This window comes from Lissotriton helveticus, chromosome 9 (assembly GCF_964261635.1).
Source record: "Lissotriton helveticus chromosome 9, aLisHel1.1, whole genome shotgun sequence".
NCBI classification, from domain to species: Eukaryota; Metazoa; Chordata; class Amphibia; order Caudata; family Salamandridae; genus Lissotriton; species Lissotriton helveticus.
This window is the reverse complement of record NC_136070.1, coordinates 134113006-134131597: the sequence shown is the minus strand read 5'-3', so window position 1 is coordinate 134131597 and position 18592 is coordinate 134113006. Positions and strand designations below refer to the sequence as shown.

The window sequence follows — 18592 nt, the reverse complement described above, 5'->3', positions numbered from 1 at the left end:
CGAGGGTTCTGGAGTAAAGAAGAAAGTGAGGAGTCCTGAGACATCGAACCATGTCAGGTCTAAGTAGCCTGTCGGGTGCTCTCATACATTTATTTGCATTTTGTTACACACAGTCTTGCAGCTTTACTAGACAAAAAGAAACTACAAGTACAGAGAAGGCAAACAAAGAAATACCAATAAATCAACTACCTCTATTTCCAGTGGGACAATCTGAATTGTGCTCACATGATTTTATACAGCAAAAAATAAAATGTTTAGCACATGCACCCACAGGCGGACATAAACACCCCTAAAGGACACCGTTATATATCTACACACAAAACTTCGTAGCATGACGGTTGCATCGTTCTGCGTCACCGGAGAATCCTTACCTGATACCCATCCCCTATTATTTGTACTTTTTCTATGTCTATTACTTGCAAAGGAATGTGTAGCAAACACTTATTACGAAGCGCAACGCAGGTATTTGGTGTGGAAAAGCGGTCTGCATGAACATGCCCCAGTCTTGGCAGACCCAGTCAGGCGAGGAAGACGGTATATATGTCCGTTCCGTTTCTATTTTTAGGTGCCTTGCCTGCGAGCTCCAACACAGCTATAGCACGCCCGCATGGCTCTCAGCTGCCCCAGCGGATATAAAGTTACGCCCCTGCCCTGCAAGGGTCGGAGTCTCATCACCGCCAGTGGCCGAGGCGCTCCACGGTCGTCGCACGCCGGAGTGAGGACCCACGGACCGAGAGGTGCGCACTTTCGGGAGCGCGGCAGCCAGCGCGCAGCGGCAGCACAGAAACAAACCACTTCAGATTCCTGTCACCGCAGTGAGCTGTTGGCGGAACTGGCGTGGTTGTGAAATCTCTTTCGGGAAGGAAGCAAACCTCGGGGAAGGGAGAGTTTACTGTTAGAAAAAAAGGGGAGGGGTGTTTTTCGGGGTAGAAGGTTGTGGCTAGTGAAGGACAGTGTTTTGGGGTGTTTAGATTGCAAATTGCATCAGTTGGGGTGCAGCCTTTTGGGGTACGAAACGATTTATTTTTAAGGGTGCAGGCCATTTGTATTGCGAGGATGAGCACCACTGTTCTGTGGTGGTGGAATTTGTAGAAGCACAACAATAAAATACAGGGTGGCAACTTTTTGCAGAAGAAATCCAGCTTTCTTTAGTAATTTGAGTAGTCTATTTTTTAGGGAGTGTTCAGAGTACAGGAAAGCTTTGAGGAGTCAGGGTGGTTGTTTTTTGGTAGATTATGTGGATGAGAACACTCGAGAATGTGATCCTAATTTTTGGCCTAGGAAACTTCTTTTGGTTGGTGTAAACAGACCTGTTTCTTTTGTAGGAGGAGACTTTTGGTTTTAGAGCAGAAGGCAGCTGGAGGGGAAGTAGGAGAGGGCCCTCTGTAAACCCATCATGCCTTCCGCGGTGACACCTCAGGTGGCCCAGGAAACTGGAGCTGGGCCGCCGCCAGCGGAGAACACAAGCTCTACAGCGGCCACTGCAGTAGGGGGTGGTGCTGGTGGCATCTTATCCGCCATCCTCAGCCGCAATCAGCCCATCAACCGTGGTCGGGTGAGGACCTTCGAAGAGCTACTGAAGAAATGCGTGGACAGGAAAATTCTCTACCAGGATCCTGATTTCCCTGCGAATGACAGCTCGCTCTTCTACAGCCAAAAGTTCCCCATCAACTTTGAGTGGAAGCGGCCAACGGTGAGTCAATGATGGCGAGTGAAGCGCGCATGGACAGATCTGAGGGCTAAGGAGAGCAAGTTGATTAAGGCTGTGCAACAGGGCGCGCTAGACAGATAGGCCTCAAATACCCATGGTTATTCTGATGCCTACTATATTATCTAATTTCAGAATAACAAATCACCGTAAGTACAGAATCATGCAACTAATTCCACTAGAGCCAGCATTAAACTGGCATGAGAAGGACTTAGCCCAAAGCTCCTGAAACAATATTGTCAATTGACCCAACACTATACCTGACTTACAGTCCACATACCACCCAGCACTAGAGTGATGGCACGACCGAACCCATCTTTGGACTCCATTGACACTATGCCTTAGACAGATCAGCACCAATTAAGAGATCAACACATGTCAATGGCTATGCCATTTGTCATTTCTAATTCACATGTTTAGTCAGACAAGCTCATTACCACTGTTTGTAGACCTAGTACCCCAGTCATTACACAGACTGCACAACTCCCATCATCAGTAATCAAGGTCCAGTGACAATAACATTACAGTGCATGCTTCAGACAACCCAACCACAGATTGCAATACCCATGGAGAAAACTAAAACCTTGATTTTCTCAAAGCGAAAACTGGAGTTCGCTTGGTTTCTGGATAATGTCCCACTAGAGCAGGTTTAAGAATAAATATATCTGGGGACTACTTTAACTTGGAACTTGGGGTGGAACAGTTATATGAGGAGGGTAAAAGCTGGGCTCCTAAGTATGGTAAATGTGTTGAGAAGGTTTGATCCGAGGTATGGTGGTCTATCAGAAGAGCCTTTGAAAAAGGTAGTGGTAGGGAAATTAATTTTGCAGGGTCTTTATTGCGCAAAGTTGTTGGCTTTGGATCGTCGTGTTCGCTTCGACTCGCTGGAGGGCCCTCCTGGGTCTCCCAGCGAGTACGATAATACAGGCTCTCAGGCTGGAGTTGTCTCTTATCTCCTAGGCTTTGCTGGCCAGATCGCATGTGGTTAGTTTGTGAGGCCTGTCTAACGCATGAACTTACCAATGGCCCTTTTTTTGGGGGGCAGTGAAACAAGACATTGGGCAGGTCGCAACTCAATTATCGAGAAACTTTTTAGTGTCAGCGGAAAAATTGGTGTAGGGCTTTGGTATAGCCTTGTTTGAAAAAACTCTAAGGGCAAATACCCATAAGAGGCTCTAAGTTGTGGATAGACACTATCTAGCCTCCAAAAGCTCAGTGCCCATTCTTTGGAGTTTCTAGGAACAGAGACCTCATTCCCACATTTGTCCCAGGTTCTGAAAAAAGATGTTTGCGATGTACTGTCCTTCAGCTTCGAGTAGGTATTGACCTTGGCTGGAGAATAGCTGGTTTTAAAAATAGAGTTTTGGGGTAATAATAGCTACTGTTTCTGCACTTTAAAAATTAAGTATTCTGTTGTCCATTTGCTGTTAGATTGTACCCTCTTTTAAAGTTAAAGAAAAAAGATCTACACCCTCTCTTTTTAGGGCATGGAGTGAGATCACGTAGCGAAGCTCTCTTCACTTTATTTGCAATGTGTTCGTTGCTCAAAACATTCAACTTATACAAAAACAGCAGTTTTAAAGGCTCGTATATATTGATGTGGCTTATATGTTAAGGGAGATCTGTGGTATCGGAGCACAAATATTGATTTATGTGCGGTTTCTTAATCTTGTAATCTGAATTAATTATTAATATGTTGATTTTGTGTGTTAAGGGTGTTTTATTTTTTTCTGTAGGATTGCATTTGTATGCATATTTATCTTCTTATAAAGTATTGAAATTGTAATGTATCTGTTTGAGAGGTTACTGTTATGTGTATACTCTGTTTATAAAATTAATACATTGTAATGTGTATATTTCTATGAGATATATGTCTTAAAACTAAATAAATATATATGGACTGACTGACACAGATTGAAAAGGTTTTAAAACACCCAAAGGTTTAATGCTGAGCTTTACATCAACCAACATCTGAGTCACCGGCTGCACTGCAAACATCACTCAGCTGACAGACCTCAGTTTTAGCCAGCTTGGAATGGCAGACTTCACTATAGCTTTGGGCTGGCATTATCTATGCATTATTTGGATAGGTCAAACTTAGCTGAACGGCATTGGTGCATTGTCGTGGATTGAAGCCAGAGATGCAGTCAAAGAGTGAATCTAGGGGGAGTGCTTTGATATAGGTGAAATATTTACCGGGTCACAATGTATGGCTCTTCAAAGAGGTGTATCTTCAGCTATTTCCTTAAACCACAATGTTAACAACACTCACCGCTGAACTGAAGGACTTCACAAGAATCAATGTGAGACTGAATGCTTATACAAATAAAAGTCAGACCACAGTCTATACAGCAACCAGGCATCAAGCTGATGCACTGCACATCACATGGCCCTAGAACTTGATCTCTCTTAATGTCTGAGGACGTTCACTGTCAAATCACACCCTCTACCATCTGTGAGCGTTGACGTCACATACTATAGCACCAAGATACCTGTTGGGTGATAGCTGCGCTTTATAAATATTGCATGCAGTACAGTATTGCATACAAAACCCAACCGAAGCTTCTCCGGTTCCGGAGCACCTAGCATCAGCTAGATGGACTCCGCATCTGGTAGGCTTCACACCCACAAACATCATCCAAACAGTACTCTTGAACAGCCATCTTTAAACTGACACATGTCACAACACTTAGCACCACACATAGCATTCATGGTACCAAGAAAGAGACAGCCAGATTTCACAGCCATCAACCTCAGACTGCCATGCTCCACACTACCCAGTATTCGACTGACATACCTCACAACATCCATCTCTAGACTGAGAGTCTATACCACACCCAACATTATAGTGAAAGGCTTTGCACCAACCAAAATCAGACTGGGAGACTTCACAAAATCCAGCATTAGTCTTACAGGCTTCACAACACCAAACATTAAACTCACAGACTCTACTTTTCTCAACAATAAACCAACAGATGACTCAGAGTCCAACTTATGGATCTGAATTCCTAGCACAAATATTGGCCAGGCAATAGAATAACAAGCATCAAAATTATTTATGACACTATACCATTCGCCAACAGCATCCTGACAGATTTTACAACTATCAACATAGACGGAATCCACAAATGTCATCACACGACACTGGCAGGGTTCATAAAATTCAATATAAATCTCATCCCCTCAAGAACATTCAGCGGAGACTTATAAGCTATAACACCCCCTGTTGAGACAGACAGGCTTGTTAGCACCCAGCATTACAGAAGCGGCCTCACAATGCCCATCTTCAAACCGACAGACTCCAGAACCCCCAACATCAGACAGGCTTACTATTAGCAGTGATAGAAAAGGCAGTCTTAAACTATTGAGGGGATGATTACGTTATTATAGAGACTTGAATACAAGTATCCATGTTTAAAAGAGGACTGAAAACAACACATTCACAAATGAGTCTGTGAATCATTATTTTATTTGAACATTTCCTTTTGTAGTTGTTTTGAAGAAGACCTCATGTAATAAATTATTCAACAAAATACAGTAAGAAAAAGTATGGAGCGAGAGAGAGCTTTGGGTCAGCCCCATCCATCTATTGGCCCACATATGTTTTTCATAGTTTGCCATTGCTTGCATGGGCTGTCCATCAGACTTACGGCTTTTCATGGATTTTTATTTTGTCTTATTTGTCTTCCATTTATGTTTGGTGATTTGGCATCAAGGGGCCCTTTTGTTAGACTGCAGATGGATCATAATGTTTACCGTTAAAAATGAGACCCAATGTTTGTTGTTTCATGTATTTCCTTTCCTGGCACAACAATATTTTATTTGCTGATTTATGTTTTTATTTGGAAATGCCATTGGAATGTCTTGGCCTGTCATAAAGAGACAGTGCTATCCACTAATATCCATCTCATGTTCATTTGTTTTACTCTGCTGTCAAGTAACATGTTGTTGTATTTAAAGCTTATTTTGTCCACGGGCGAAAGACAGGAGTAATACATAGGCTTTTTTTTAAATGCAGTGAAAAATGCTGACTGTTTTGGTAAAATTAAGGAGGAGTTTATGGAGGGAGAGGCTACTACAAATACCCACACACGAAGGAGTAAGCACATTGCTATTCAAAAGCGACACTTCTAAAGTTACTAGAGCCCTCAAAGTGACAAAATAGCAGTGCATGTCCTCCAGCCCAGTCTTGTAGTAGGGTAAGCACCACACATGGCTACTCACATGAACTGCTACAAATAGAGGCAGAGACTTAAAATAACACCGCTTAGAAAAAATCTTCAATAAAATAAATCCAGCTTTTTAAAATATATATTTTTTTCATGTGAAATAAATATATATATATATATATATATATATATATATACATATATATCACTCACAAGCCGTCCTGTCGCAGAGGGAGCACTTAGAAGCCGGTGCTGGAGTCAGGACCAGGACGGGGTCCCGATATTGATCTTTCACAAAATAAAGATCCACCACTCCGCTCGTTAGTTTTAGTAGATTTATTAACACACTGCTAACAGCCTACGCGTTTCGAACCGAAAGGTTCCTTCTCACGGCAGTGTTACACAGTTGTCCTTCTTTACTTTTTCATTTTAAAGGATGTGCAAGAAGAAATGCATTGTGGGACATGCAGTTTCTAAGCGAAGCTATTGCAATCAACCATATTAATATTTTACGCATTATAGACATTTAACGTATTCTGAGCATTATCTGACTTGTAATCTCATTGTTTGCATACGTTATTTAAGTCTCTACATTTTTATGACAATCCTATTCCTATTGTCTATAGGCTGAGTGCCCATGTTTATCAAGCATGTCCCATTTTCTCCATTGCGGTGAGGAGGCAGTGATTACGATTAGACACTTGCTGGAATGCGCTCAATTCTCTTTTTGTAATCTAGTTCATTGTTTATATGTGTCAAATCCGAGTATCTAGGGCTGAGTGCCCTTGCCACTGCCCATTGTTCTCACCAGAAATCAAAAATCAAATCGCCCGATCAAAATTAATACTGATAAAGAGAGTCCAAATAATCCACAATTTGTAATCCATATCTTAACTTTCTACATACTATTTGGCAGTCTTAATTCAGTGATGGTGTTCAAGGAATGCATGCAATTAAAGATGGAAATAAAGTACTTCATCCCCGTTTAATCCTGCAGGCTGTTTTGTTCTGAAGCGCATGATTAATTTTGATTCAAGTCTTCTTAGCTTGAGTTTTCTGTTACCTCCACGTTCGTGCTGCTGGATGGTGGCTAGTCCAAAGTACTGGACGTCCTTCCATGTTTTGTCTTTGTGAGTTGTTAGATGTTTAGCCATTGCATAAGCATGGTCTTTCTTTTGTATTGCACGAATGTGCTCCAAAATTCTTTTCTTGAGACAACAGGTAGTGCTCCCAATGTACTTTTTACCACAGTAACATTGTAGCATGTAGACTACAAAGCTCGTCTCACAGGTTATATGTTCTCTAATTAGAAATGTTTTGCCTGCAGGGTCTTTGATGTTGTTCATGGTTTTCCCTATCTTGCATGCCTTGCAAGTATAGCATTTCACAAATCCCTTTTTCTTGTCAGTTAACCAGTTATTAGTTATTTTATTTTCAAAATGACTGTGAACCAAATGGTCCGAGAGGTTGGGGGCTCTCCTATATGTTATCATTGGTCGTTCTCTGACATTTCTTCCTATGTCCGGATCTTTTTGGATCAGGTGCCAGTACTTGCTCATTATTTTTTGTATTTTGTAGCTTTCTTTGGTGTACGTAATGATCATTCTCGGAGGTTCAGTTTCAGAATTAATCTCATTCCTATTCTGTCTATTCTCCTTGTCAGGTTTGGATAACAATGTCTCAGCTCTTGTTTTCTTCCTTGCTTTCATTTCTCCATTCATAATGTCATGGTATTTGTAACCGCGTTGAAGAAATCTCTCCCTAGTCTCATCAAAGTTTTTCTCCATTTCACTATTCTCGGAACAGTTTCTTCTCATTCGCAACAGTTCCCCGTACGGGATGCTTTTCTTGAGTTTCCCTGGGTGAAAACTGTGTCCGTGTAGTATGCTATTGGTGGCCGTCTTTTTCCTGTGCACTGTTGTTTGTATTTGATCATTATGTACATATACTTTGGTGTCCAGGAATTCCACTTCTTTGTTACTGATGACGTGGGTAAATTTCAGGCCTACTTCATTGTTATTGAGTTCATTGAAGAATAATTGGAATTCTGATTTGGTCCCCTTCCACAGTAGGAAAAGATCGTCAATGAAGCGTAACCATAACGCCACATTGGCCATGTAATGATCGTTTTCTTCTCTCCAAGCCACGCTCCTCTCCCACCAACCCATCATGAGATTCGCATAGCTTGGAGAGAAGGAAACTCCCATTGCGGTACCGCACTTTTGCATGTATATCTGGCTGTCAAATAGGAAAACATTGTTGTGAAGACAGAGTTTTATCATGTCTGTCAACATCTTGGAGTGTTCGCGTTCTTTCACTGGTCGTTGCTGTAGGAAGTATTGGATTGCTTTTATGCCTATCTCATGTTCTATTGATGTATAAAGTGAGACGACATCTATTGTCACTAAATAGTAGGTAGATTGCCATTGTGTGTTCATTAGTATGCACAGAAAATCCCCAGTATCTTTTATGTACGAACTGAGAGTGGGTACTATAGGGGATAAAAAATGATCAACGTATATTGATAAATGTTCATACAGGCTGCCACAGCTGGAGATGATGGGTCTCCCTGGAGGTTTGTTCAGAGTCTTGTGAATCTTGGGAAGAAAATATATTGTAGGCGTTATTGGATACTCTACCATGAGGAACTTCATTTCATCCTCAGTTATCAATCCTTCTGCTTTCCAAGCAAGTAGTTTGATGCCTAGTTCATTCTTGAACCTAGGTGTTGGATCCTTAGTCAGACACTCGTAATTTTTTGTGTTGCCCAATTGTCGCATTGCTTCCTCCACATAGTCGGATTTTTCCATAATTACTATGTTCCCACCCTTGTCTGCTGGTTTTATCTCGATTGTTGTATTCGCTTTCAAGGATTGTATAGCCATGCGTTCCATTATGGTTAGATTTTCTTTTTTGCTGTTCTCTGTTTGTTTGAAATTTTCTAAGTCTGCCAACACTAGTTCATAGAAAGTGTCAATTTTGTTTCCCGGATTCATTATTGGACAGAATTTCGATTTGTTCTTAAATTCTGTGGCTCTCCTTTTGTCTGTTGTTACATCCATTTCCTTCAATATTTGTGTGTCAGTTATTTGAGTAGCAGACAGTTCATTTGCTAATTCATATGCTGTGCGTAGACATGGTATTTCACTGGTGTTGAATTCACATGTTGAGTCGACTGTTTCTGTCTCTTTTGAATTCAAAGTTGTATCGCATATTATTTTGGGATGAGGGTATTTTTTGAAATGCTTACGAAGTTTCAATTTCCTCACATACTTGTAGAGGTCAATTTTGGTTTCAACGATGTCTTGGTGCGTTGACACATATAAACAATGAACTAGATTACAAAAAGAGAATTGAGCGCATTCCAGCAAGTGTCTAATCGTAATCACTGCCTCCTCACCGCAATGGAGAAAATGGGACATGCTTGATAAACATGGGCACTCAGCCTATAGACAATAGGAATATGATTGTCATAAAAATGTAGAGACTTAAATAACGTATGCAAACAATGAGATTACAAGTCAGATAATGCTCAGAATACGTTAAATGTCTATAATGCGTAAAATATTAATATGGTTGATTGCAATAGCTTCGCTTAGAAACTGCATGTCCCACAATGCATTTCTTCTTGCACATCCTTTAAAATGAAAAAGTAAAGAAGGACAACTGTGTAACACTGCCGTGAGAAGGAACCTTTCGGTTCGAAACGCGTAGGCTGTTAGCAGTGTGTTAATAAATCTACTAAAACTAACGAGCGGAGTGCTGGATCTTTATTTTGTGAAAAAAAAAAAAAATATATATATATATATTAAAATGTAATAAACTTTACAAATAAAATGTAAGTTAAAAGATGATGGAGGCAAGATGGCGGCCTTGAGTACGGTCGTGCGAGCTTGATCTCCCGGAGCGTCCCCCCTGCTCCACTTACCACGCTATTGATGCAACATTGGCTGGGCTTCTCTGCTTCATGCTGGCTCTGAAGTGAAGCGGAGGTGGAGCTGGTATGCTGTAGAGCGCCTGCTTGGGCTCCGGTTTGGTTGTCTGCCGGCTCCTGGTGCTGGCGAGGCGGACTTCCGGGTGTGCGCAGGCCGCCCGGTGCGGAGAGTGGATGGTGCCGGCGAAAGGAAGGCTCAACGCTGAAGAGAACGTGCTGCAATGCCCCTGAAGGCTGGACGTGGCAGAGTGCGAAACAACATGGAGAACTCTCACACCACTGAGGGTAGAAAATGACAGCACTCGCTTGGAGGGCGGAAAGAAATCTGTCCCTGCTTTAATTTTGACGGGGAAAGTTAAGAAAAATATTCCTACCACTCCTGTTAATCTTGAACTTGAGTTGAGTATGGGTGCAGACATACAGGGGGAGAACTCTCCTTCGAACTCTCTGGCTAATGAGGAAGGAGCGACAGGTAGCACCCCCAGATGCTCATTAAAAGACGGGGAGAATGGACAAAAAAATGCAGAAGGGGCTGCAGCATGGGACATCTCTCGAGGGTCATTTAAGAAGGAGCAGAAGGGAGGAAACAGCGCAGAGTCAGCCCCGGACAGAGGGGATAAGGCAATCAAAAAAAGAACGATTGAACAAGATTAAAGGAAAGAGAATGATTCTGGAGACCCTCCCTTCTACTCAATGTCTGACCCCTCGGATACCTCCGGGGATGAATCTGACCTGGATAAACATAAGGGAATGGACATTCCAAAAACCGTGCGCAAGCAGGGGGATGTAGGTCTGGGCGCAGGTTACAATTCGGCTGAGAGTGCAGATTCCTTCCAATGGTATTATTCGTTTATGGCAGAGACTGAAATTGCCAGCGGGATACAGCCTAATTTTGATGCTGTTGAGAAACCTGAGGATATCTCCCTGGCTGTTATTTACGAGAGAATACTGACCCATAGGGAGGAGACCCATATAAAGAGCCAGCGCACGCAAGGGGCTTGTCGCAAACTCCAGAACTCGGTACGGAGGATTGCGAAATCTTGCTCTGAGTTTGTTAACAGGTTTAATGAGGCTGAGACCCGCATATCAAATTTGGAGGATGAACTTGCTGCGCAGAAGGCAACAACAGAAGCCTTGCGCTCCGCTAAGGATGACACCCTCTGGAAAAGAACTGATTTGGAAAATCGCCTCCTGCGCAATAATTTCCGAGTGTTGGACATTCCTTAGGGGGCTGAGGGGCAAGATGCATGGAAATTCATCATCAAACTCTTCTCTGAAGCCTTTCCAGGGTTAACCCAATGGGATTGGAGCGGGGAGATCCAGAGGGCATACAGATTCCCCATTGTTCAGCGCAATAGGCCTGGCCAGAACTCTGCCAGACCAAGAGCGATTTTAATATCAGTAAACAGCTTTCTGGCGAGAGAAGCAATATATGATCTGGCGCGCCCAGACTAAAAGAAAACCAGGAAGGGGACAGAGTTTTTTGTGCGTCCTGAATATTGCCCTCTAACTGTAGAAAAGAGATGGCAATTACGCCAGCTCATTACTCCATTTCGTGACAAAGGGGCACAGGCCTTTTTGCTGAACCCAGCTAAGCTCAAAATCATCCACAATGAGCATGTGCGGTTTTTTACAGCTGAGTATTTGCAATACTTGTAAAAGAGGAAAAGTGGTAAAGAAAGGAGGAAAAAAAAGAGGGGAAGAAAAGGGAAAAAGAAAAGAAGAAAAGAAAGACATTTTTGGATGTGATACACAAATAACTGCTACTTCAGAGGCTGCGTGGATGTTACTGGATTTTTCGTGAAGTCCCTCTTTCAATCCATGCACTTACTGTATTGTTACATTGTTTCTTTAAAAAAAATGTATGCATTGTGGTGGGGGGTGAATATTCTAGTGGTTAAAACACTGGGTGGGGCAGAGGGGTCCGGGGGGCGAGAAGCTTGATCCATCTCGAAGACTCTGTGTCTCCAAGCCTCCAGTTTGGGGATGGGTGCGAGCGGGTCACGGCTTCGGCGGAAGCTGTGTATTAGAGAGGTGGGGGGTCTGGGGAGGTGGGTTGTCGGGGTTTAGGGGGTTGGGGGGTGGCACTAGTAAAAAATAATCCATGATGGTACTTTGAAGAGAAACAGGAAACTCAATGGTTCTAAGCACACAGTCTATAAGCACAAAGCTACAGGGAAGATGGATGGGGTATAGTGGCATACATGGTGGTATTCGGCTTTGCTCCCTGAACGTAAGTGGTATGAATGATCACAATAAAAGGCAACGGGTTGCGAATGAACTAGTGGTACTCCAGACTGACCTGGTATGCATTCAGGAAACTCATATCCCATGGGTCAAAAGAAAATTTTTGGCGGAACTTGGTCTGACAGCATTAGTATGTACTGAGCAATCCACCACCACACGGGGAGTAGCAATTTTGGCCAAGAATCATGTACAAGGGACAGGTAGAGCATTGGCAGATAAACAAGGGAGAATGTATGATCAGTAGTCAGAAGTTTACGATATGCTCTATATGTGGCTCGAATTTTGATGAGGCCCTAATATTTGAAGGTTTGAATGTGGAATTGGCACTATGGCCCACAGGTTAATTCTGTGCGGTGACCTAAATATACACCTTGAGACCAATACACTACAAGATGATAGCAAACCTTCCAAAGGGAGGAAACCTAGGGTATTTAAGGCGCTGCAGTCTTTATTGATTAATCATGAACTATGAATAAGAGGGGCGGATCCTGGGTATACTTTTTATTCATAGCCACACCAGAAATTAGTAAGCCTAGATTATTTTTTCTTATCGGGTCTTTTACTTTCTGGAGCTAAAATCCAGGTGTACCCATGGGTGTCCTCAGACCATGGACCTTTAGTGTTGAACCTCAGTATGCTCAGGGCCGGAATGATACGCCAGTCTTACTGTAGCAGAAGAAAAACTTATGCAGGACATACATGCTGGTCAGGAGATTACTGCTTTGCAAACGAAGTAGCCTGGGGCAAGGCCAAAATAAATCTGCACTGGAGTAAAGAGAAAGCCACAAAACACTCTATTAATAGGAAACAAAACTATGAATATGGGGAGGCAACTGGGCGATGTTTGGCACAGAGGCTGAGATCTAAAGAAGCGGCTCAGAGGATTAGCTCAGTGGTGGACTCCAGGGGCAATATTTTAGAAACTGAGGTTTGGATTTTAAATGTGTTTCACGATTTTTATGAGGCGCTTTATACTGGGGAGGGTTACGATACACGGGCTGGGAAAACCCTGCTACAGAACCTTAACTGCAAGAACTTGGATTTGCAAGATGCTGAATTGCTTGAGGCCCCTATCACTTTTGAAGAGTTGGAAAGAGCTATCAATAGTTTAACCTCAGGCAAAGCAGCAGGGCCCGACAAACTTCCATTGGAAGTATATACAACTTTTGTCGGAGTATTAAAAACCAATATGCTTGCCACTTTTCAACAGGCCCAAGTAGGAGCTGCGCCCCTAACGTAGGATGAGGCTAGCATTATTGTTTTTAAAAAGAAAGATAAACCTGCTGAGCAACCAGGCTCATACCGTCCCATATCGTAACGGCCGAAATTCGGTAATTTCAGCCGTTTCCGACTGGTATTAGGCTACCTACATCTGGCCCCAAGGGTGGTGACTTGGAGATTCACAACACAAAATGGAACAATAGGCTAGGGTGCCTCGGCACTCGGGTAGAAGCCTCCATTGAATTAGCGGGGAGGCTGTTGATATCTGCTAATCTCCGGGCTCAACATTACAAGACCGGTTTAACCTTTATTATACCCCAGCCAGGCTGTCTAAATGGGACGGGACAAATGATGGAAGATGTTTTCGTTGTGGAACAGAGGACGCCGACATTGTGCATTTCTTTTTTACATGCAGGCACTTAACTAACTTCTTTGGGCATGTAGAGAAGTTTTTAGTGGAAATCTTGGGAGGTCCAGTCAAACTGTCAGCTGCTCAAATATTGTTGGGGGTAGCTGAGAGAGATGGATCTGATCAGCTGGTTTATAAATATCGATATCTGATTTTTCTTGCCACAGCCGTAGCCAGGCTATGTATTGCCTCAATGTTGCTTCAGAAGGATGTACCATCTTTTGAATTATGGAGGGCTAGATTTCAATCCATGTTTAACATGGAATATAGTTTATATGTACTGAAAGGTATTCGGAAAAGGAAAATAGGCATGGAGATTTGGGGGCTGGTGGTGTCCTATATGGATGAATGATGTGTTAGGTTGGGGATACATCTTGATGGTCCTATGCACTTGCACTTTAAGGAACTTTCAGGTATTTTAGATCAGCAATGTAATTGTATGTACCGCTAACTGCTTTTTAAGTTTGTGTATTGTAAACTATTGAATATTTTAATGCATTGTAATGTATTGTAACTATCATGGATGAATAGAAATATATTTAAAAAAACAGAAGATGAGGGAGGCCCAAACCTGCGAGTGCATCCTTCTGATATTTGGTCGACCTGACACAAAGTTTGTAAAAATGAAAGCATTTACATTTAAAAAAAAAAAAAAAGGTTTTGTTAAAAAATAATTTAGTACATAACTTTGAACAAAATGTAACATATTATTACATTAATTCTTGCATATAAAATAAAAACTTTACTCTGGGTGGGATTTTTTATTTTCCATTTTATATTAAAATATTTTTATTAATTGTTGTAAAGAGTAAAAGATGTAAAGAATTGTCCCTATACTTTCCCATAAGGAGGTCATTGCCTACATGTGAAAAGCTACTAGTAGTGACTTTACACTAGTAAATTCAGTCTTAGATGTCTCCTTCCCATAAACTGAGGAGGGAGATATGTAAGTTTGCATCTAAATGTGACTCTACCCCTGAACTGGGGAATAGCATAAAAGTGTAGATTTGCACTTATATGCATAAGTAGACTTACATGTGAGTACATTTACACATTTCAGTTTGACTTTGTGAATATCCAATATCCTCAGGAACCTTGCCAAACACAGCAATTCTGTCTGACGTAGGTGAACTGAGTGTAGGGATTCAACATTAAAAATCCATCACCATTGAATATAACACACTGAAATTGCCCCTCTCTCCATTTTTCAGTTATTAATCACTAGGCCTTGTGCCCTCTGTCAGAAATCCTGCAGAGCCTCATGGAAATGTGTTTAATGTGTTCACAATCAGCTTTGTGAACACAATAAACATTTTGACCTATTAGATAAGCACCAATCAGGTTTCAGACCGGGTCATAACACTGAGGTCGCCATTCTAAATATACTTGATATCCAAACATCACTTGACCAAAACTAATCCTGTCTCCTTATACTCCTGGATCTATCAGCAGCAATCAACGCAGTCAGCCATAAACGACTCAGAGAAACTCTTGAATTCAGAATGGGCCTACCAGGAGCAGTCTTTAAGTGGTTCACCTCCTCCTTGCAGAACCGATCACACAGTGTGAAAATCGGCAACACCTCTCTTATGTAGTGGACATTGACAGGGGTGTTCCACAAGGATCTACAATTTCACCAATGCTGTTCAATCTATCCATGAATCCTCGTGCAGAAATTCAGAAACAATCAAATGTCTTGTACCACATGTATGCTGATGATAAGCAACTTCACATCAGACTCTCCTCTGAAAAGAATATCTGGAGACTGGATGACACCCTGAGGAAAACACAGGACTGGCAGGCACACAATCATATAAAACGAAATCAGCTGAAAAACAAATTTGCTCTCTTCACCCCACCCCTGAAACTCAGCAACCTCAACTATGGTCTTATAACCTCAATTCGCTAAACTGCACCCCAACCATCTGCGACTCCATAAAATCAGTAGACATCACACTAAACTCTAATCTTAACATGCACGCTTACATACAAGCAGCAGCCAGAAGCGATAAGCGACACTTAAACCGGCTGAGGAAAATAAAACCATTCATACTGCTTGGAGACGTCAAAACGGCAGTCAAATCTCTATTGCTATCAAGACTTGACTATGGTAATTCCACACTCATAGTTATTCCCAAAGCCAAATAACCACATAAGGCACCAAAACACACACAGTCCAATTAGTATCTCTTGATCTTGTCTTTGTTTGATGTTAAGTTTTAAGTGGTCGATTGAGGTACCAATAAAAATGGTACGAGTTTTCTTGTTTATTACAGGAGCACTTCTCAATGCATAATGTATTACTGAAACAGCAGACACTAATTGGACTGTGTTTGCTTTGGTGCCTCATGTGGTTATTTGTATTAAGCTGCACTACTTTGTAGTGTAGTTGATTTACACCGAATGTGGCTGGGTGTTGGTACCATAATAGCCCCATCAAGTTTAGCAGCTATCATACTATGTTTTCTTCTTGACTATTCTAACTGGAGACAGATGTGCAACACTATAGCATAGTCACCGCATGAGAGATTTGTATCTTTATTCCCAAAGCCAGCCTTGCCCCAATGAAAGCGACATTAAATGTATCAGCAACTGGCTCTCAATGGATGCTTGGATCCAACTGAAGGTTGCATGCATAACACACAAAGCTCTACACAGCTCTGGTCCTAAGTAAATGGCGAATAGGATCAAACTATCAGGAGGCGGTAGGGAGTCTAAAGAAGTGCTAAATCTCTAATATTAGTACCTGCCAGATTTAAAAAAGGAAATCACATAGTTGCACTTTGGCCAGATATGCTCCAAAAAAGTGGAGCACCCTACCACCCCCCAACGAGAGCAGTTACCCCCCTCAGACTGTTCAAGAAGTAAGTTAAAGCCTTACTACTAGAAAAACATGTATCATAAGAGAACATTTATAACTGCAATTCACACTAGTTAAATTTGTATCTTATAGGTTTGTACCATGCTCTCTGATTTCTATGTACATTGTATCATAAATGTTTGGTGCTTACTGTAATGCAACCCTCATCAGCTCTTTGTTCGGCACTTTGATACCTTGATGGTCATTGTTTGTACTATATAAAACACTATAAATTAAAATAAAATCTTTAAACTGAACTAACAAACTGAACTCTTTATTCAGAAAGAAGTTCCGTAGGCAGCTGTTACCCAGGTCAGTTAGTTGCAGCTGTGTTTGGTACTGAGTGGAATGGCTGGATTATCCATGAATGGGGCAACGTATGAGAGTATAATGTATGATGTCTTATCCAGCGTAAAGTGAGTTCTATTGGTCTATATAGCAGTTGTGCACCAAGGTTTTCGGTCACACTCAGTGGATTGCTCTTAGCCCCAAGGTAGTGTAGATACACTGACATACTGTGTGGGACAGGGAAAACAGAAAGGATCCCCTAATTCCATCTTCATGTCTTACCTGATAGATGGTCCATTAAGGGAGAGCAAACAGTCCTGCCGGAGACAGGACAGATTGTTGGCAACTTCGCCCCCAGTTTACTCTCCAGGTTAGCAAACTCCCAGAAGCATATGGATGGGTAGATCAAAGGCTTTTACACACTAATCTAGTGCATACTGTTTAAAACTTGTTCCATCAAGCCACTCTAGAGCCTTCCCTGGGCAATCACAGTTTTGACCTCTTCTACAGCAACAGGTGAATGCCAGGCTTGTCATCAATCCAATCAATGGTGGTGGGACCTAATAGATATTTTATAATGTTAACCAGTATAACTGCAGACCTAGAGGCACAGAATTCAGTGAAATAATCTGTAAAGGAGTGAACGAGTCCTCAAGTACTGAAATGTACGTGACCCCTCCTATCTGTCATATCCATGACCTTATCCTTTGACCACGGTGGCTTGAGCAGCCAACTAATGTCCTGTCTGGTCTTTCCCATCTTATTGTCTGGGTATGTATGCTTCTGGGGAATACAGAATCATGAAGGTTTGCACAGGTGATATTGAACTTCTGGGATCTGGAAGTGCCCATGAGAACGAAATGGTGTTGATTGGATAGGTAGGTCAGAAATATGTTGTCTACGAATTGTAAGGTAGCTGACTTCATTGCGGGCATGAAATGAAATTTGATTGCTAGCTGTACAGAGATATTTGCCATTGATGATGTTTTGTACATAGGCTGCTTTCTCAGTGATCTTAAAGGTAGGCCCGTTATGCAACAGTAATTGGCAAGATCATCAGGGTCTAATGTGGGGTTCTTAGTAAGCGGGAGGATCAGGACTTTCTTGAGAGCTTTCCTGAAGATGCCTTGAATACGGGAGGCGCTGACGATGGTGAGTGCAGGAGAAGCAGAGCATCTTCATAGACGGCTTTGCTGAAGGGTGAGGATAAAATATCACCTTGATGGGAAGGGGTTTTGAGGGACTTGAGAATGTTGATGAGAGACAGGGGTCTACAAGAGGACAATTGGGGGGGAGGGTACTACATCATGGGTGTGTGTGTTAGGGGGAAGCAGGCTTGGTCACTGTGCTTTTGAATCGTCTGTATTTTTTGGGGTTTTGACTGAAGTTGATGACATTGCACCCTTCTATGGATTGTGGAATCAGAGACTTAGGGAGGGTGTTGATACAGTGCTTGATTGTCTTGTGTAGCATTCTGCTTCTGTTAGCAGATGTATTGATGGTGTAATGATCATCATCAGTGGACCATTATTGACAGACGTAATGAACTGTCTACTTGTTCCTCTGAGGGACTTCAGTATCTTAACCGCTTAACCGCAGCGGTAATTTCGCCGCGGTGTGGCGGTTTAGCGGAGCGGGCGGGGCCGCTTCAGGCCAGCAGACGTTCGCAACACTAAGGAGTTAGTGCTCGTGATGGCCCTTGGCCGACAAACGCAGCGAAGGGGATAAGGTCATTGAGGGTTATGCTTTTTTTCCA

General features: G+C 42.2%; 1 protein-coding gene across 1 annotated transcript in view; it reads left to right on the top strand.

Moving 5' to 3' along the window:
- The first annotated feature begins 1254 nt into the window (after positions 1 to 1254).
- Positions 1255 to 18592, top strand: part of CAPN3 (calpain 3) — a 396758-nt gene continuing 379420 nt past the window's right edge. The window contains exon 1 of the mRNA XM_078659629.1: positions 1255 to 1693. Coding sequence (XP_078515755.1) covers positions 1397 to 1693 — 297 coding nt within the window. The 5' untranslated portion in view covers positions 1255 to 1396. The remainder of the gene's footprint in view (positions 1694 to 18592) is intronic.